Genomic DNA, 22,132 nt, shown 5'->3' on the forward strand with positions numbered 1-22,132 from the left:
TTCTTTTAGGAACATGATAGTGAACACACAGTTTGACCAGCAGACTTTAGTTTTTGAATACTCTGTGAAAATTTTCAGATTATCTCTGGAATTTTTGAAAATAATCAAATGCCTTTGATTATTAGTAGTTCTCAACAAGGAAGAAGTTCACCCCTTATGAGACATTTGCCAACATCTGGTGATATTTTCAGTTAACATAATTTGGACTGGATGGAGAGAAGTGTGTTTCAGATGTCTAGAAGGCAGAGGTCAGGGATGCTGCTATTTTACAATGCACAGGGTAGCCTCTCAAAACAAAGAATTATCTAGTCCAGAATGTCAAGAGTGCTAAAGTTGAAAAATCCTGCTTCAGAGTGACCCAAATTCAGTTCAGTTCAGTTCAGTTGCTCAGCTGTGTCTGACTTTTTGTGACCCCATGGACTGTAGCATGCCAGGCTTCCCTGTCGATCACCAGCTGCCAGAGCCTACTCAAACTCATGTCCGTCGAGTTGGTGATACCATCCAACCATCTCATCCTCTATCATCCCCTTCTTCTCCCGCCTTCAGTTTTTCCCAGCATCAGGGTTTTTTCCAACGAGTTATTTCTTCGCATCAGGTGGCTAAAGTATTGGAGTTTCAGCTTCAGCATCAGTCCTTCCAATGAATATTCAGGTCTGATTTGCTTTAGGATGGACTGGGTGGATCTCCTTGCAGTCCAGCGGACTCTCAAGAGTCATCTTCAACACCACAGTTCAAAAGCATCAATACATCAGTGCTTAGCTTTCTTGATAGTCCAGTTCTCACTCTATACATGACTACTGGAAAAAACATAGCTTTGACTAGACAGACCTTTGTTGGCAAAGTAATGTCTCTGCTTTTTGATATGCTATCTAGGTTGGTCATAGCTTTTATTCCAAGGAGCAAGCGTCTTTTAATTTCATGGCTGCAGTCACCATCTGCAGTGATTTTGGAGCCCAAGAAAAGAAAGTCTGTCACTGTTTCCATTATTTCCCCATCTATTTGCTATGAAGTGATGGGACTGGATGCCGTAATCTTAGTTTTCTGAATGTTGAGTTTTAAGCCAACTTTTTCACTCTTCTCTTTCATTTTCATCAAGAGGCTCTTTAGTTCTTGCTCACTTTCTGCCATAAGGGTGGTGTCATCTGCATATCTGAGGTTATTGATATTTCTCCCATCAATCTTGATTTCAGCTTGTGCTTCATCCAGCCTGGCATTTCACATGATGTACTCTGTATACAAGTTAAATAAGCAGGGTGACAATATACAGCCTTGACGTACTCCTTTCCTGATTTGGAACCAGTCTGTTGTTCCATGTCCAGTTCTACTGTTGCTTCTTGACTTGCATACAGATTTCTCAGGAGGCAGGTCAGGTGGTCTAGTATTGCCATCTCTGTCAGAATTTTCCAGTTTGCTATGATCCACACAGTCAAAGGCTTTGGCATAGTCAATAAAGCAGAAGTAAATGTTATTCTGGAACTCTCTTGCTTTTTTGATGATCAAATGGATGTTGGAAATTTGATCTCTGGTTCTTCTGCCTTTTCTAATCTAGCTTGAACAACTGGAAGTTCATGGTTCACGTACTGTTGAAGCCTGGCTTGGGGAATTTTGAGCACTACTTTGCTAGTGTGTGAGATGAGTGCAATTGTGCAGTAGTTTGAGCGTTCTTTGGCATTGTCTTTCTTTGGGATTGGGATGAAAACTGACTTTTTCCAGTCCTGTGGCCACTGCTGAGTTTTCCAGATTTTTTGCTGGCATATTGAGTGCAGCACTTTCACAGCATCATCTTTTAGGATTTGAAATAGCTCAACTGGAATTCCATCACTTCCACTAGCTTTGTTCCTAGTGATGCTTCCTAAGGCCCACTTGACTTCGCATTCCAGAATGTCTGGCTTTAGGTTGGTGATCACACTTTGTGATTATCTGGGTCTTGAATATCTTTTTTTGTACAGTTCTTCTGTGTATTCTTGATACCTCTTCTTAATATCTTCTGCTTCTGTTAGGTCCCAAACTAGGTTGAGTGACCCAAACTAGTTAATTAAAAGAAATGTAATTTTTAAACAAAAGTTGAAAGAAAGATTTATTCAGTTGGCCTAACACAGATTCAATGATATTATTTGTAGAATTCTCTGATCACCAACTGTATTATTAGATTTTAAATGATATGCCAATATTTGCTTATATGTGATCCAGGATTAAATGTTTCACAAGACTATTTAGAAACACAAAGTTATAACTCTAAGGTCGTTCCTTGAATCTTAACACTAGAAATTGAAATTGTTTCTTACCACCATAATATTGAATAATTCATGTGCCTGTGTATATCTTTATGTATGAAGAAGTAACTTTATCCTGAAGTGAGTTATCCTGAAGTGAGTTCTGAGAATTGGCAGCCAGCTGCCTAAGTGAATCACTCATTTAAAATTCTTGAGTTTCTTAATTTAAAACAGATTCAGTAGAACTCACTGAGATTTTTATACAGCTGATGATTCAATAATATAGATGATCATAAAGATACTTTGTAACAAAAGGATATGTGAAATTGATGGGTCCTAGGCAATGGCACCCCACTCCAGTACTCTTGCCTGGAAAATCCCGTGAACGGAGGAGCCTGGTAGGCTGCAGTCCATGGGGTCATGAAGAGTCAGACACGACTGAGTGACTTCACTTTCACTTTTCACTTTCATGCATTGGAGAAGGAAATGGCAACCCACTCCAGTGTTCTTGCCTGGAGAATCCCAGGGACGGCGGAGCCTGGGTGGTGGGCTGCCGTCTATGGGGTTGCACAGAGTTGGACATGACTGAAGTGACTTAGCTTAGCTTAGCTTAGGCCCTGGGCCCTAGGCCCACTGGGGATACAAATTACCTACAGCTTCACTAAATCATTTACTTTTCCTGGCTTCAGTTCTCTGAACTCTAAGTGTACTGGCCTATAGGACTTGTAGTGTTTTCTGAGCTTCAAATTCTATGAGTCTAACTTATGGATTAATTTTTATGTGAATAAATTTTAAATCTCCTTTGGATTATTTTAGGATTATTTTTATGCCTTATCAATAGCATGTGATGGGAATTATAAAATAGCTCAATTGTCTAATGGCTTGGTTTATATTTGGGTTTACATGAGTAAATGATGCATAACCCTGATGTCTAACCAGTATTGTCACACAGAGTAACAGTTTCTACAAAATCATCATCTAAATGTATTAATACTATGGAATACATGAGTGTGACTCTCCTAATATCTTCATGCGACACTTATGGGTTCATTTGCTATTTCAAAGCACTTTGTTCATATCTTCTGTATGGTAGGTCATCAAAATCTGCATTTATTAAATTAGAAAAAAATACTTGGTATTTCATGGTTGCAATAGGCTATTGCCACAAGCCTTAGGAGGCAATTGGCTACAGTAATACAAAGGAATAAATTTTTATACTGGAGTGAGTAGCCTATCCCTTCTTCAGCAGATCTTCCCAACCCAGGAATTGAAACAGGGTCTCCTGCATTGCAGGCGGATTCTTTACCAGTTGAGCTATCAGAGAATCCCACGTGGAAAGATAATGCTCATTAATTCTTCAACATATTAACAAATCTTCATTTTTTTCTAGGCATTTAACCTTAACAATAATTTACAAAACTTCCCCCTGGTGGTCAAAGTGTGTAAATGCACCTATAAAATGTTCAGTTTTTTGTGCCATTGTTTTGGGACGGCTCATGAAGTTACTATCACTTTCCCCCAAATATTTGAAACAAAAATACGTTTTTGACTAGCTAATTGCTGTCTATATTTATCAATCATGCTTTTCTGTGAATATCTGAAGGTAGGGATATTCTGTATGTGCACATGTGTGTGGGGTATGTGTGTGTCTTTATGTTATCTTTATAACTGAAAAATTAGGGAGATTTCACAGCAGACAAAGGTCAGAAGATCTCTGGCTTAATTTATCACCATGCTTTGTTTCTTAGATATAATTTTTTTAAATTAAAATCCTTCCAATGGATTTATAAATAGAAAATATGTAAAATCTCTTTGGAAAACATGAAAGAACAAGAAAAAAAAGGGGGAAATAAGTATTTGTGAGCTCTGAAGAAATGATAAAGTTATACATGGGTTTCCTAAACTCTGAGAATTTAAAAAGTTTTTTGTTTAAGAAGACATCCCTAACAAATACATCCTAAAAATGTTATGGATTATCCTCAAAAATTTGCATTGCTTGTCTTCTATACTCTAGCTCACTGACTTAAAAAGCCCAGTATCTCTATTGTATTTTTCAAACCAGGCTAAACTGGCTCACTACCTTATAAATTTAAATCCTTTACAAATTGGCCATGGGTTTTTTGGTTGATTAAAGTGATTTGGAAATAAATCATGTCATTTAATCTCACTTCATTGTACTACAGCCACAGAATATATGGATTCTCATGCATGTATGACCTGCATACAGCTCTCAGTGTTTAAGTTGTATAGTGCATTAGAGGCCTGTTTTTGAAGCAATCCAGTTTCGGTAATAAGTCACTTTTGTGTAGACTCCAGGTTTGTTCCTTTGACCACAGTTATCTCCCCAGCTCACAATTCCAATGAGATACCAGGTATCTTTAAAGTCCTTTCCAACTAAAGGTCCCCCAGAATCACCCTGAAAAGAAAAAAAGAGAAAGAAAATGAATTAAATATGAAACTCATTACTTAAGATATTTTGATGAACCACATATTTTATTATTAGAAAGTATATTTATAGACTACCAACTGCAGGATAATTCATTGAAACATGGGTTTTAGTAATTATAAAAGCCTTAAAGTTCAATTTCCACATTTAAAAATTATTTTTCAGTTTTATAGATGTATAATTCATGAATAAAATCATATATATTTAAAGTGTACATTGTGATAATTTGACATATATGCTTTGTGAAATGATTACCATGATCAGGTTAATTAACACATCCATCACCTCACATAGTTACTTGGTGTGTATGTGTGCGTGTGTGTGTGTGTGTGTGCGTGTGTGTGGTGAGAATACTTAAGGTCTACTCTTAGCAGATTTCAAGTATACAACACAGAAAGTCAAGCTGTGACTTTTTTTTTTTTTTTTCCTGACTCCAAGTAGGGTGCCTGGGCTTCAAGCTGTGATTTTTTTTTTCCTGACTCCAAGTAGGGTGCCTGGGCTTCCGTTTTATCAGATGAACCAAACCCCTCCCCATGAACCCTAGTAGCCATCCTTGTATTCCTGCTTCCATTGTGCCTGAGTCCCTTCCTTGATGATTTCCCCAACTTTTTTATGACTAGAACTGCCTAGAGCTGCCTTATATGCACAGCACAGTCACAAGGCAGGAATCTTACCTGTGCTCCCCAATGCAGTGAAAGCTCTTTATTTTATGACCACCACTCTATCCAGAGACTTACCGCTAATCTCACCATTCGCCTAGATTCCCGGGTTCTCTGTGTTCCAGTCGCCACCTTCCACTTGTCTGTCATAGCCTGAACCTCTCTCTGGAATCCCTGAATGCTAGCTGCCTCCCTCCACACTCTTAGCCTAGATGTATACCAGATTCTGCTCTGGCCCAGCCCATGTGCTGCACAACTCCCTGCTGGTTTTCTGACAGAGGTTGTCTATGCTGTGTAATCTGTGGGACTCTGGGCAGAGTTTTCTGCCACCTGATGACAATACAATTCCCATCATTTCACCATATGGAATCACCTCCTTGGAGTTTTCAAGAACCCCCACATGTTCTTGTAAACACTTATAAAGCAAGTGCCTACAGGATGAAACATGTGTTACAAATGCATTTGTCTGAAAATATACATGCAGGACAGATGCTGGACAAGAGGAGGGCCCTGGAAAGGGGACTAGATACAACTTGACCTAATCTGCCTCACCATTAACTGCTTCTCACTTCTCATCCTCCTTAGGCTGAGACCCAACAGATTACTTGCAGTTGCCTCAAATATGAATTGTAATTTCACACCTTCATAATATGGCTGTGCTTTATCTCTTTTCTATAATATTCTCTGCTTATTCTATAACCAGCTAAATGTTCTTTATCTTTCAGGCCTCATTGAAGTATTCTCTCTCTCATATTTGTTCCAAAGATGTTCCCTTCAAGCTAAAAATATTTATTCTCCACATCTGAAACTAACATTGTATTGTAAATCAACTATACTTTAAATAAAAAATTGTTCTCTATTATATAACTTATTACATCATAGTTTATTGTTCATGATTATTTCCTTTCTAGATGTTAGCTCTTTAAGGAAAGAGACTCTGCTTTATGAAACTCTGGATTTCTGATATTAAAATTAAGATTTATTGGTTAGTTTGATAACATCAAGGAAGCTTTTTGGTTATTTTGTTTTGCTTAATTTGTTTGTTTTGCTTAATAAAACATTAAAATGTTTGTGTTTGAAATTAGCATTTATAAATTTTTGCATGGACATAATCTCTGTATTTTACTAATATAAAGAGCATAGAATATTTTTGAGCCAGATAAAATATTTTTGAGTTAATGGCATCAAAATAATCTCTCTCCACTTACCCTGCAGGCATCATATATTCCTTCCAGATATCCAGCACACATCATTCCAAATTTTATATCACTGCCATACACATGTGGCTGCTTGCACACATCATCACTTATGATTTTCAGTCTGGCTTCTCGAAGATCATTTTGGGATTCCCCTTAAGGAAAAGCAAAGTAATTTTAGTGTTTACAAGCAGTATTCTTAGCTAGAATGAAGTGCAGACCTTTTTATTTCAAACTAAAGTTGTCAATCCTAAAGGAAATCAATCTTGAATATTCATTGGAAGGACTGATGCGGAAGCTGAAGTTCCAATACTTTGGTCACCTGATGCAAAGAGCCGACTCATTAGAAAGGACCCTGATGCTGGGAAAGATAGAAGGCCAGAGGAGAAGGGGATGACAGAAGATGAGATGGTTGAATGGCATCACTGATTCAATGGTCAAGAGTTTGAGCAAGCTCTGGGAAATGGTGAAAGACAGGGAAGCCTGGCACGTTGCAGTCCGTGGGTTCGAAAACAGTTGGATATGACAGAGTGACTGAACAACAACAAAAGTTGTCAAACAAGATGAAGTTAATGTAAGAAGTTCTTAAGGAAATAAGTTCTATTTATTCTCTGGCAAATGTAAATGAAAATTGTCCTTATCTCATTTTTAAATATCTATACTAGCAAAGAAAACATTTTGTTTCTTTTTTTCTGGAAAACCTTTGTACCTTTACTTAAAAACAATCAGTTTGTATATTTAGGAAGGTATTATTTTTTTAATAAGTTTTTATTTGTAGATTGTTCCCAGAAACTTTGTAGGCCTAGACAGTTTTGGCCTGATAAAATAACTATATATCTTTATTTTATCCTTTATATTTTATGGGGAACTCTCACACACATAATGACAGGTAAAGGCAATGATTTCATTATGTATTATAATTTTGGAACCCCAGGTCATAAACTAGAGCCTGAGTTATAGAAACCAATACTAATGCAGAAGACAACTATTTATGATAGAAACCAATAATATAACAAGTATTCAGGGGTTCTTTGTATCAGCCACATGCTGGTTGGGAAACTGACCCTGCAGTAGACAAAATTCTACTATGATCCCCAAGATTCCTATGTGATGTCTTTTCCCCTAGGTCTAAGTGGGACCTGTGAATATAATGGATGTCATTCTCATGATTAGGTTATATTCTGTGACACAGGTGAGGGAATACTGAAGATTAATTAAGATGTAGTCAGCTTGATATTGAGTTCATCAAAAGGGAAATTATTCAAGGTGGGCCTGACTGAATCAGATAAGCCCTTTTAAAAGGGGTTTAGGCCTTCTGCTGAAGCTCCAATACTTTGGCCACCTGATGTGAAGAACTGACTCACTGGAAAAGGCCCTGATGCTGAGAAAGATTGAAGGCAGGAGGAGAAGGGGATGACAGAAGATGAGATAGTTGGGTGACATCACGAACTCAATGCACCTGAGTTTGAGCAAGCTCCGGTAGTTGCTGATGGATAGGGAAGCCTGGAGTGCTGCAGTCCAAGGGGTCATGAAGAGTTGGACATGACTGAGCGACTGAAATGAACTGAACTAGGCTTTCCCTGAGTTCAGAGACTTTTTCCCAATAGTGTTGGAGAAGCAAGCTGCCATAAACTCTGTAGGTGCAAGAAACTAAATTCCATCAACAACCAGTGAGCTTGGAAAAGAGTCATAGATGAGACCTCAACCCCAGCCAATACTTTGATTGCTAATGAAACGTTGAGAGGAGATGCCAGCTATGCTATGTCTGGATTTCTGACCCATAGAAACTGTGAAATCATAAATGCATTTTCTTTCAAGTTGTTAAATTTGTGGCAATTTGTTACACAGCAGTAGAAAACTAATCAGATCAGATCAGATCAGTCGCTCAGTCATGTCCGACTCTTTGTGACCCCATGAATCGAAGCACGCCAGGCCTCCCTGTCCATCACCAATTCCCGGAGTTCACTGAGACTCACGTCCATCGAGTCAGTGATGCCATCCAGCCATCTCATCCTCTGTCGTCCCTTTCTCCTCCTGCCCCCAATCCCTCCCAGCATCAGAGTCTTTTCCAATGAGTCAACTCTTCACATTAGGTGGCCAAAGTACTGGAGTTTCAGCTTTAGCATCATTCCTTCCAAAGAAACCCCAGGGCTGATCTCTTTCAGAAACTAATAATGAACACTAATTTCTGTAGAATGTCAATTCAGGATTTTTTCTGGACAGGTATTTGCTAAAATGTTTAAAAATGCTCAAGATATTCTGTTCTTTGAGTACAACTAGTGTAATTTTTTTTGGCTATTACCTTACCAATTAAAAATAATTCATGCCCAGTGCTGGGAAAGGTAAGATGAAATGCACAGTGTAGGTGACAGTATAAATTCATAGCTTTTTAATAAAACTCATTGGCAAGGAGTTATAAAAAGTTTAGCCTACAAATCCTGTACATCCCTCAACTATTTCTCAACTAGTGTGAGAATGCTTAATGACATTTCCCAGAAAGTATTGCTCTTTTTTCAAGGAATCAGTTTTTAAATTCAATTTTCTCCATTTTTTCATTTTTATTATATTCATTGCCACCCTTATATTATTTCCTTCCTCGTATTTATTTTAGGTTTATTTTCTCTTCTTTTCTAGTGTCTTAAAAGGGGAGCTTTCTTATTTTATAATACATGCATTTTGCTATGTTTCCCTGTCTCTGTACTGTTTTAGCTGCATCCTGCATTCATTTCATTCTATTAATACTTATAATTATCTTCAAGATTTCCTCTTTTACCTATGGATTATTTAGAAGTGTGTTGTTTAATTTTTAAGCATTTAGAGATTTTTCTATTATCTCTCTGTTACTGGTTTTTAGTTTGATTGCATTATCATCAGAGAGCATACTATATATGATTTCCATTCTTTTAAGTTTGTCGGAGAATGTTTTATAGACATAGATATAGTCTATCTTGGTGAATGTTCCATTGGTGCTTTAAAAAAGTAGGTATACTGTTGCTAATTATAGTGTTCTACATAAATTAGATTGTATTGCTACTCAAAAACTATTATGGCAGATATATTTCTGTGCCAACCTGAGACTCCAGGTCAGAAATGATTTCTTTCCATCAAGCCAAAGGGAATCTGAGATGCTCCTCTCATCAAATGAAGAATGCAACTCTATCTTAGGAGAAGATCCATTAGAGAGAGAGAAGACATATTGTTGTCAGGCTTACAGCTCCCTGGGCTTATTAAACTATGGGTAATAATTTCTGTGATTGGAAATATAACCTTAAAGAAACCACATGGGACATCTGGAGAAAAATCTAAAGACCATCAAGCCCATCATCAACCACATTAGTGAAAGGTATTCCTGGTTCCTTAGTGAAGAATGAGAATTAATGATTTATTCTTTAGAGTTTATTGTATATCAATAAATTGTATACAGCTCTGTGAATGAATTTTTTCTTTCTCAAAAAGTCCTTTCTTATCTTCTCAAGCCTAGAGTCAAAGAAACCCTGTTGCTGTTGTTATATGTATGCGCCTGGACCAAATTTCAGAATCCAGAGTATGTCTGAGTATGTTTTGAAAACCTTAAAACATGAAGCCAATTTTATTTTTTAGGAGATTGTTAATATATCAAGTTAAATCATTTTAGAGAGGTCAGTGTAAACTTTATTTTCAGAGATGATTTGTCTCTATACAGTATTCTTACCCCGAATCACTCTTAATTAGCCTCTTTAGTTCTGAAGCAGATTTTGCTGCAACTGGAGATTATAGCTGAGCAAAGGAAACATTTTTGAGGTGACTGAGAAAAGTGATACTAAGTGACGGAGCAAACTAAGGGGAAGGGCAGGTGAAAAAGAGAGGAGGCTCACAGAGGTGAGGCTCAAAGTGAAGGTGTCAGACTGAAGGTAGGCATGAGTATTTTAGCATATCTAGTGTATACCTGGCATTGCATAGGTAATGGTACATAGAGATAGACTTTAGTGTTTCTGAGGGAACCTTCTTTCCCTTTATATCTTCCTTGAAGCCTTTCCTGTTGGAGGTCTTTCCCTCATTACGCGTGATTCTGACCAAGCTGCCAATCACATATCTACCTTTATTTCTGTAGTTGTAAGAGTGAGAATTGAGTCAACCAGTCAGTCTGGTACCCCTGGACACAAGCTGGGCCAAAAGAGACCTTTTCAGGGATTAACATAGATTCTGGCAAAGGAAGAGACGTGTTCTTCCCTGGCGTCAGCTAGGTGAAGATGTACACGCTGAGCTGCTGTTGGCCACCCTCACCACTATGTGGCGCTAGAATCCCTTGTAATGAAGGTGACCTGGGGAAAACCGAACCAACCCATGCAAAAACTCAGAGATTCAGAGCCTGATGACATTACACAAACTCCTGAATTCACACATACCTGAAGCCAGACTCATATCACCTCTTAATTCCAAATTACAAAGGCCAAATTTGCCATATTATTATTTTTTACTTTAGTTAATTTGGGTTGAGCTTCTGTCACTTGCAAAACAAGAGCCCTAATCCAAACTGTGTGGAAAAGTCTGACAGGATATTACTGATGGACATTAAATAACATTGCCATGAATAGAGCTTAGAGCTCCGTGATTCGTTTTTAGATACCCACCACCATAAAAAAGTGCTCCAAATCCTGTGATATAGACAGTTGAATTTGGTTGGAAGGACGCAGAGGCTTCTGGCAAACAAATTCGACGGATGTCATCAGTAAAGGAGACTCTGGGAGAGAACTGCACAACAGCAATGTCGTACTCTCTTGCTGGGGAGCTGTACCTCTCATGGACGATAATTCTTTTGATGTTTCTTTTCATTAATGGAGGGTTGATTTTTGTTCCAAAGCTAACAGTCCACTGATGTGGGTTTTCTTTACTGGAAAAGTTTAGATAGTAACAGAATATATGAATTGCATTACAATAATTGCATGTAGGTTAATAAAAAAGAAAATTCCACCCTAATACACTTGGATTCAATGATAGCTTTCTTTGACCATATAGTCTACTGCTACTATTTTAAAAGATAAAATATATACGAAGAGCATCTTCGAGCTGGAATCCAGTACAGAATTATTGAATTTTAGAGCTGTAAAGCCTATAAAGTGTTGTTCATTCATTTCTTCAGTAAATATTTATTGATCATCTACATGTTGAACCTTATTTGAAGTGCCAGGAATAAAGTGGTGAACAAGTCAGAAAAGCCCCTGCTGGTGGGTACATTTGATTCCAGGGAAGGAAAAACAGCAAAACGAATGAATAGATCAATAACTTACAGCAGTGATAAGGACTATAAATAGGGCAGTGGATATGGCACTTGGGTTGAGACATGGTTGATGAGCAGTCATCTATGGGAAGATGGGATAAGTTTTCAGGCAAATATCCCAAGAAGAGACTGGCTGCAGTTCAGGAAACAAAGGAAGAATGATGGGAAATGAGGTTGGCGAGGTAGGCAGGGGCCAGATTTTAGAGTGTTTTGTACGTCAATCAAAAGATGCTTGCTCCTTGGAAGAAAAGCTATGACAAACATAGACAGCATATTAAAAAGCAGAGACATCACTTTGCCAACAAAGGTCCAGATAATCAAAGCTATGGTTTTTCCAATAGTCATGTATGGATGTGAGAGTTGGACCATAAGGAAGGTTGAGTGTGGAAGAACTGATGCTTTAAAATTGTGGTGCTGGGGAGGACTCTTGAGAGTCCCCTGGATTGCAAGAAGATCAAACCAGTCAACCTAAAGGAAATCAACCCTGAATATTCATTGGAAGGACTGATGCTGAAGCTGAAGCTCCAAGACTTTGGCCACCTGATGCGAACAGATGGCTCACCGGAAAAGACCTTGATGTTGGGAAAGATTGAGGACAGGGAGAGAAGAGGGCAACAGAGGGTGAGATGGTTGTATGGCATCAATGACTCAATGGACATGAGTTTGAGTAAACTTTGGGAGAGATAGCTAAGGACAGGGAAGCCTGGCATGCTGCAGTCTATGGGGTTGCAAAGAGTAGAACATAGCAACTGAATGACAACAAATAGGTCTTGAATAAAGTGCTTAAATTTTATTCAAATAATATGGGAATTCCCTGGATGATTTTAACTGAGAGTAATGTACTCTCAATTACATTAAAAAATCACATTGGGAGAACTTGGGGAGAAGATGGCGGAGGAGTAGGATGGGGAGAACATTTTCTCTCCCACAAATTCATCAAAAGAACATTTAAACGCCAAGTAAATTCCACAAAACAACTTCTGAATGCCGGCAGAGGACATCAGGCACCCAGAGAAGCAGCCCAAGTCTTCGAAAGGAGGTAGGAAAAAATATAAAAGACAAAAAAAGAGACAAAAGAGGGAGGGACGGAGTTCTGTCCCGGGAAGGGAGTCTTAAAAAGAGAGAAGTTTCCAAACACCAGGAAACCTAACTGCCAAATCTGTGCCGAGCCTTGGAAGCACAGAGGGCAACATAAAGGGGGGAAAAATAAATAAACAATTAAAACCTGCAGATTGCGAGCCCTACGGTAACTCCCCCAGTGGAGAAGCAGCGCAGACGCCTACACACGCCACTAGCAAGCGGGGGCTGGGCAGGGAGGTGCGGTGTGGGCTGCATCGCTTAGAGTAAGGATCTGTCCTGATACCCAGAGCGCTATCTGAGCGAAATAATTTGGGCTAGCAAACCAGACTGTGGGATATCTACCATGTGAAAAGCCAGCCCTAATCTAAGACACCGCCAGGCCCGCGCACGGAACAAAGGACTGAACAGAGATAGCTGGCTGCAGACCATCACCCTCTGGGGACAGGCAGGCAGAGCTGGAAGGGGGCAATCGCAGCCCCAGAGAGACATTATTTATAAAACTATAAGCAGGCTTCTTTGCTAACTAAAACTTCTTGGGGGTCTGGATGGTCAACATCTTCCTGAGAAGGTGTGCCGGTTGTACACCTAGATAACCGAGCGGCGGGGAGGCAATAAGTCGCAGCAATCGCCCTCGCCAAACACCTCATCACCTGAGCTGCTCGGACCTGGGAAGGGCACAAAACGCAGGCCCAACAGAGTCTGGGCCTCTGAGGACTACCCGAGTGCCTGTACCTGAGCAGCTTGGACCTGGGAGGTGCAGGCAGCCCAAGGCCAGCCACGGATGGTTCCCAGCGGAGCAACCTAGAGCCTGAGCAGTGTGGGCAGGGAGGCTACACGCGCCGTGAGTGGGGGCAGACCCAGTGTGGCTGAGGCACTGTGAGCACACGCCAGAGTTATTTGTTTGCAGCATCCCTCCCTTCCTCCCCACAGCGCGACTGAACAAGTGAGCCAAAAAAAAAAGAAAAAGTATCCTCCACTGTCCCCTTTGTGTCAGGGCGGAAACCAGACACTGAAGAGACCAGCAAACAGAAGAAGCTATAACAGAGGGAACTGCCTTGGAAGTTACAGGCAATAGATAAAAACCCTGTGGTTAGTACCGACTACATAGGAAGGGGCCTATAGATCTTGAGAAATATAAGTCGGACCAAGGAACTAGCCAAAAATCAACTGAACCCACAATACTCACAACAAAACCTGAGAAAGTCCTAGATATATTTTTACTATTTTTACGATCATTCTTTCTTTTTTTTTTAAATTAAAAAAATTTTTTTAAGTCCTCTATTATTCCTTTAATTTTCACTTTTATAACATATTACTTTGCAAAAAAAAAAGACCCTATTTTTTTTAAAGCAAACTTCATATATATATATTTTTTATAATTTTTTTGACCTTGTTTCTTTTCTTTTTTTTTTTCTTCTTTTCTTTAACATCATATTTTTGAAATTCCAAACTCTACTCTAGATTTTTAATTTAGGTTTTTGGTATTTGTTATCAATCTTGTACCTATAGTTTTTTTTTTATAATTTCTGTGACTATTTTTTTTTCTTTTTTTCTCTGTTTCTTTCTCTTCTTCTTTTATATAACATTGTATATCTGAAATTCCAAACTCTACTCTAGATTTTTAATTTTAGCTTTTTGGTATTTGTTATCAATTTTGTACCTGTATTTTCTTTATAATTTTTGCGACTTTGTATGTTTTTGTTTGTTTGTTTGTTTGTTTCTCTCTTTCTTTTCCTTCTTCTTTTTTTAACATTGTATTTTTGAAATTCCAAAATCTACTCTAGATTTTTAACTTTTGCTTTTTGGTATTAGTTATCAATTTTGTACCTACATTTTCTTTATAATTTTTGTGACCTTGTTTGTTTTTGTTTGTTCGTTTTTTCTCTCTTTCTTTTCCTTCTTCTTTCCTTTAACATCATATTTTTGAAATTCCAAACTCTACTCTAGATTTTTAATTTTTGCTTTTATGTATTTGTTACCAATTCTGTACCTTTAAGAACCCAATCTTCAGTACCCATTTTTCACTAGGGAGCGAGATTACTGGCTTGACTGCTCTCTCTCCCTTTGGACTCTCCTTTTTCTCCACCAGGTCGCCTGTGTCTCCTCCCTAACCCCTCTCTACTCTACCCAACTCTGTGGATTTCTGTGTGTTCCAGACGGTGGAGAACACTTAGGGAACTGATTACTGGCTGGATCTGTCTCCCTCCTTTTCATTCTCCCCTTTTATCCTCCTGGCCACCTCTGTCTCCTTCCTCCTTCTTCTCTTCTCTGTATAATTCCGTGAACATCTCTGAGCAGTCCAGTTGTGGAGTGCACATAAGAAAGTGATTACTGGCTAGCCCACTCTCTCCTCTATTGATTCCACCTCATCTCATTCGAGTCACCTTAACTCCCTCCTCCCTCTTCTCTTCTCCATGTAATGCTGTGAACCTCTCTGGGTGACCCCCCAGTAGAGAAACTTTTCATCTTTAATGTAGATGTTTTATCAGTGGTGCTATATAGAAGGAGAAGTTTTGAAACTACTGTAAAGATAAGACCGATAACCGGAAGCAGGAGACTTAAGTCCAAACCCTGACTCCAGGGAACTCCTGACTCCAAGGAACATTAATTGACAGGAGCTCATCAAATGCCTCCATACCGACACTGAAACCAAGCACCACACAAGGGCCAATAAGTTCCAGGGCAAGACATAAGCAAATTCTCCAGCAACAAAGGAACACAGCCCTGAGCTCCAAGATACAGGCTGCCCAAAGTCACCCCCAAACCATAGACATCTCATAACTCATTACTGGACACTTCATTGCACTCCAGAGAGAAGAAATATAGCTCCACCCACCAGAACACCGACACAAGCTTCCCTAACCAAGAAACCTTGACAAGCCACCTGTACAAACCCACACACAGTGAGGAAACGCCACAATAAAGAGAACTCCACAAACTGCCAGAATACAGAAAGGACACCCCAAACTCAGCAATTTAAACAAGATGAAGAGACAGAGGAATACCCAGCAGGTAAAGGAACAGGATAAATGCCCACCAAACCAAACAAAAGAGGAAGAGACAGGGAATCTACCTAATAAAGAATTCCGAATAATGATAGTGAAATTGATCCAAAATCTTGAAACTAAAATGGAATCACAGATAAATAGCCTGGAGACAAGGATTGAGAAGATGCAAGAAAGGTTTAACAAGGACCTAGAAGAAATAAAAAAGAGTCAATATATAATGAATAATGCAATAAATGAAATTAAAAACACTCTGGAGGCAACAAATAATAGAATAACAGAGGCAGAAGATAGGATTAGTGAATTAGAAGATAGAATGGTAGAAATAAATGAATCAGAGAGGATAAAAGAAAAACGAATTAAAAGAAATGAGGACAATCTCAGAGACCTCCAAGACAATATTAAACACTACAACATTCAAATCATAAGGGTCCCAGAAGAAGAAGACAAAAAGAAAGACCATGAGAAAATACTTGAGGAGATAATAGTTGAAAACTTCCCTAAAATGGGGAAGGAAATAATCACCCAAGTCCAAGAAACCCAGAGAGTCCTGAACAGGATAAACCCAAGGCAAAACACCCCAAGACACATGTTAATCAAATTAACAAAGATCAAACACAAAGAACAAATATTAAAAGCAGCAAGGGAAAATCAACAAATAACACACAAGGGAATTCCCATAAGGATAACAGCTGATCTTTCAATAGAAACTCTTCAAGCCAGGAGGGAATGGCAAGACATACTTAAAATGATGAAAGAAAATAATCTACAGCCCAGATTATTGTACCCAGCAAGGATCTCATTCAAATATGAAGGAGAAATCAAAAGCTTCTCAGACAAGCAAAAGCTGAGAGAATTCTGCACCACCAAACCAGCTCTCCAACAAATACTAAAGGATATTCTCTAGACAGGAAACACAAAAATGGTGTATAAACTCGAACCCAAAACAATAAAGTAAATGGCAACGGGATCATACTGATCAGTAATTACTTTAAATGTAAATGGGTTGAATGCCCCAACCAAAAGACAAAGACTGGCTGAATGAATACAAAAACAAGACCCCTACATATGTTGTCTACAAGAGACCCACCTCAAAACAGGGGACACATACAGACTGAAAGTGAAGGGCTGGAAAAAGATTTTCCATGCAAATAGGGACCAAAAGAAAGCAGTAGTAGCAATACTCATATCAGATGAAATAGACTTTAAAACAAAGGCTGTGAAAAGAGACAAAGATGGTCACTACATAATGATCAAAGGATCAATCCAAGAAAAAGTTATAACAATTATAAATATATATGCACCCAACATGGGAGCACTGCAGTATGTAAGACAAATGCTAGCAAGTATGAAAGGAGAAATTAACAATAACACAATAATAGTGGGAGACTTTAATACCCCACTCACACCTATGGATAGATCAACTAAACAGAAAATTAACAAGGAAACACAAACTTTAAACGATACAATAGACCAGTTAGACCTAATTGATATCTGTAGGACATTTCATCCCAAAACAATGAATTTCACCTTTTCTCAAGCGCACATGGAACCTTCTCCAGGATACATCACATCCTGGGCCATAAATCTAGCCTTGGTAAATTCAAAAAAATAGAAATCATTTAAACATCTTTTCTGACCACAATGCAGTAAGATTAGATCTTAATTACAGGAGAAAAACTATTAAAAATTCCAACATATGGAGGCTGAACAACACACTGCTGAATAACCAACAAATCACAGAAGAAATAAAAAAAGAAATCCAAATTTGCATAGAAACTAATGAAAATGAAAACACAACAACCCAAAACCTGTGGGACACTGTAAAAGCAGACCTAAGGGGAAAGTTCATAGCAATACAGGCATACCTTAAGAAACAAGAAAAAAGTCAAATAAATAACCTAACTCTACACCTAAAGCAACTAGAAAAGGAAGAAATGAAGAACCCCAGGGTTAGTAGAAGGAAAGAAATTTTTAAAATTAGGGCAGAAATAAATGCAAAAGAAACAAAAGAGACCATAGCAAAAATAAACAAAACCAAAAGCTGGTTCTTTGAAAGGATAAATAAAATTGACAAACCATTAGCCAGACTCATCAAGAAACAAAGGGAGAAAAATCAAATCAATAAAATTAGAAATGAAAATGGAGAGATCACAACAGACAACACAGAAATACAAAGGATCAGAAGAGACTACTATCAACAATTATATGCCAATAAAATGGACAACGTGGAAGAAACGGACAAATTCTTAGAAAAGTACAACTTTCCAAAACTCGACCAGGAAGAAATAGAAAAACTTAACAGACCCATCACAAGCACGGAAATTGAAACTGTAATCAAAAATCTTCCAGCAAACAAAAGCCCAGGTCCAGACGGCTTCACAGCTGAATTCTACCAAAAATTTAGAAAAGAGCTAACACCTATCCTGCTCAAACTCTTCCAGAAAATTGCAGAGGAAGGTAAACTTCCAAACTCATTCTATGAGGCCACCATCACCCTAATACCAAAACCTGACAAAGATCCCACACAAAAAAAGAAAACTACAGGCCAATATCACTGATGAACATAGATGCAAAAATCCTTAACAAAATTCTAGCAATCAGAATCCAACAACACATTAAAAAGATCATACACCATAACCAAGTGGGCTTTATCCCAGGGATGTAAGGATTCTTCAATATCCACAAATCAATCAATGTAATACACCACATTAACAAATTGAAGAATAAAAACCATATGATTATCTCAATAGATGTAGAGAAAGCCTTTGACAAAATTCAACATCCATTTATGATAAAAACTCTCCAGAAAGCAGGAATAAAAGGAACATACCTCAACATAATAAAAGCTATCTATGACAAACCCACAGCAAACATTATCCTCAATGGTGAAAAATTGAAAGCATTTCCTCTAAAGTCAGGAACAAGACAAGGGTGCCCACTTTCACCATTACTATTCAACATAGTTCTGGAAGTTTTGGCCACAGCAATCAGAGCAGAAAAAGAAATAAAAGGAATCCAGATTGGAAAAGAAGAAGTAAAACTCTCACTATTTGCAGATGACATGATCCTCTACATAGAAAACCCTAAAGACTCCACCAGAAAATTACTAGAACTAATCAATGATTATAGCAAAGTTGCAGGATATAAAGTCAACACACAGAAATCCCTTGCATTTCTATACACTAATAATGAGAAAACAGAAAGAGAAATTAAGAAACAATTCCATTCACCATTGCAATGGAAAGAATAAAATACTTAGGAATATATCTACCTAAAGCAACTAAAGACCTATATATAGAAAACTATAAAACACAGGTGAAAGAAATCAAAGAGGACACTAATAGATGGAGAAATATACCATGTTCATGTATTGGAAGAATCAATATAGTGAAAATGAGTATGCTACCCAAAGCAATTTATAGATTCAATGCAATCCCTATCAAGCTACCAACGGTATTCTTCACAGAGCTAGAACAAATAATTTCACAATTTGTATGGAAATACAAAAAACCTCGATTAGCCAAAGCTATCTTGAAAAAGAAGAATGGAACTGGAGGAATCAACCTACCTGACTTCAGGCTCTACTACAAAGCCACAGTTATCAAGACAGTATGGTACTAGCACAAAAACAGAAATATAGATCAATGGAACAAAATGGAAAGCCCAGAGATAAATCCACACACCTATGGACACCTTATCTTTGACAAAGAAGGCAAGAATATACAATGGATTAAAGACAATCTCTTTAACAAGTGGTGCTGGGAAAACTGGTCAACCACTTGTAAAAGAATGAAACTAGACCACTTTCTAACACCATACACAAAAATAAACTCAAAATGGATTAAAGATCTAAATGTAAGACCAGAAACTATAAAACTCCTAGAGGAGAACATAGGCAAAACACTCTCCGACATACATCACAGCAGGATCTCTATGACCCACCTCCCAGAATATTGAAAATAAAAGCAAAAATAAACAAATGGGACCTAATTAAACTTAAAAGCTTCTGCACAACAAAGGAAACTATTAGCAAGGTGAAAAGGCAGCCTTCAGAATGGGAGAAAATAATAGCAAATGAAGCAACTGACAAACAACTAATCTCAAAAATATACAAGCAACTCCTACAGTTCAACTCCAGAAAAATAAATGACCCAATCAAAAAATGGGCCAAAGAACTAAATAGACATTTCTCCAAAGAAGACATACAGATGGCTAACAAACACATGAAAAGATGCTCAACATCACTCATTATCAGAGAAATGCAAATCAAAACCACTATGAGGTACTATTTCACGCCAGTCAGAATGGCTGCGATCAAAAAGTCTACAAGCAATATATGCTGGAGAGGGTGTGGAGAAAAGGGAACTCTCTTACACTGTTGGTGGGAATGCAAACTAGTACAGCCACTATGGAGAACAGTGTGGAGATTCCTTAAAAAACTGGAAATAGAACTGCCTTATGATCCAGCAATCCCACTGCTGGGCATACACACTGAGGAAACCAGAAGGGAAAGAGACACATGTACCCCAATGTTCATCGCAGCCAGGACATGGAAGCAACCTAGATGTCCATCAGCAGATGAATGGATAAGAAAGCAGTGGTACATATACACAATGGAGTATTACTCAGCCATTAAAAAGAATTCATTTGAATCAGTTCTAATGAGGTGGATGAAACTGGAGCCTATTATACAGAGTGAAGTAAGCCAGAAGGAAAAACACCAATACAGTATACTAATGCATATATATGGAATTTAGAAAGATGGTAACAATAACCCTGTGTACGAGACAGCAAAAGAGACACTGATGTATAGATCAGTCTTATGGACTCTGTGGGAGAGGGAGAGGGTGGGATGATTTTGGAGAATGGCATTGAAACATGTATAATATCATGTATGAAACGAGTCACCAGTCCAGGTTCAATGCACAATACTGGATGCTTGGGGCTAGTGCACTGGGACGACCCAGAGGGATGGTATGGGGAGGGAGGAGGGAGGAGGGTTCAGGATGGGGAATACATGTATACCAGTGGTGGATTCATTTCGATATTTGGCAAAACTAATACAATATTGTAAAGTTTAAAAATAAAATAAAATTAAAAAAAAATCACATTGGTTCTTTCCAGAGACTAGACTGTTAGAAGGTAAGAGTGGGTTAGGTAAAGCTGTCGGGGTCCTATGAGAGATGATTGTGAGTGACTTCTAGCTTGTCGGCTTGAGAAGCTGGTGGATCATGGCACATGTAGGGATTGGAAAGATCATCTAGTAATGAGAGGTCTTCTAGTAAAGGCTTTGTTTTATACTTAAGGAAAATAGAGCCTAGATGTTTTAAATTATATGCCTAGTATCACATGTCTGTTTGACTCTCTCTGTTCTTTATTCGATACCATCTCCCTGTAAAACCTATGATTAATAATAAGATTAAAGTTCCTTGGCAACTATCCACCTCCTTGCCTGCCTCTTGAGAAATCTGTGTGCAGGTTAAGAAGCAACAGTTAGAATTGGACATGGAACAACAGACTGGCTACAAATTGAAAAAGGAGTACGTCAAGGCTGTATATTGTCACCCTGCTTATTTAACTTATATGCAGAGTGCATCATGTGAAATGCCAGGCTGGATGAAGCACAAGCTGGAATCAAGATTGCTGGGATAAATATCAATAACCTCAGATATGCAGATGACACCATCCTTATGGCAGAAAGTGAAGAACTAAAGAGCCTCTTGATGAAAGTGAAAGGGGAGAGTGAAAAAGCTGGCTTAAAACTCAACATTCAGAAAACTAAGATCATGGCATCCGGTCCCATCACTTCATGGCAAATAGATGGGGAAACAATGGAAATAGTGAGAGACTTTATTTTCTTGGGTTCCCAAATCACTGCAGATGGTGAGTACAGCCATGAATTTAAAAGACACTTGCTCCTTGGAAGAGAAACTATGACCAACCTAGAGAGCAAAAAAGGTCCATCTAGTCAAGGCTATGGTGTTTCCAGTAGTCAAGTATGGATGTGAGAGTTGGACCATAAAGAAAGCTGAATGCTGAAGACTTGATGCTTTTGAACTGTGGTGTTGGAGGAGACTCTTGAGAGTCCCTTGGACTGCAAGGAGATCAAACCAGTCAATCCAAAAGGAAATCAGTCCTGACTATTAATTGGAAGGACTAATATTGAAGCTGAAGCTCCAGTACTTTGACCACCTGATGCAAAGAATTGACTCCTTAGAAAAGATCCTGCCTGATGCTGGGAAAGATTGAAGGAGGAGAAGGGGATGACAGAGG

At 38.4% G+C, this 22,132-nt stretch overlaps 1 protein-coding gene across 1 annotated transcript in view; it reads right to left on the reverse strand.

Annotated features, from left to right (window-relative positions):
- Nucleotides 1-4,467: 4,467 nt before the first annotated feature.
- LOC113894634 (transmembrane protease serine 11A-like) overlaps nucleotides 4,468-22,132 on the reverse strand; it is a 69,553-nt gene continuing 51,888 nt past the window's right edge. The window contains exons 8-10 of the mRNA XM_027545307.1: nucleotides 11,125-11,384; nucleotides 6,527-6,669; nucleotides 4,468-4,629 (exon numbers count right to left, since the gene is read on the reverse strand). Of these exons, the coding sequence (XP_027401108.1) occupies nucleotides 4,468-4,629; nucleotides 6,527-6,669; nucleotides 11,125-11,384 (565 nt within the window). The remainder of the gene's footprint in view (nucleotides 4,630-6,526; nucleotides 6,670-11,124; nucleotides 11,385-22,132) is intronic.

Source organism: Bos indicus x Bos taurus, chromosome 6 (genome assembly GCF_003369695.1).
Source record: "Bos indicus x Bos taurus breed Angus x Brahman F1 hybrid chromosome 6, Bos_hybrid_MaternalHap_v2.0, whole genome shotgun sequence".
Classification (NCBI taxonomy): domain Eukaryota; kingdom Metazoa; phylum Chordata; class Mammalia; order Artiodactyla; family Bovidae; genus Bos; species Bos indicus x Bos taurus.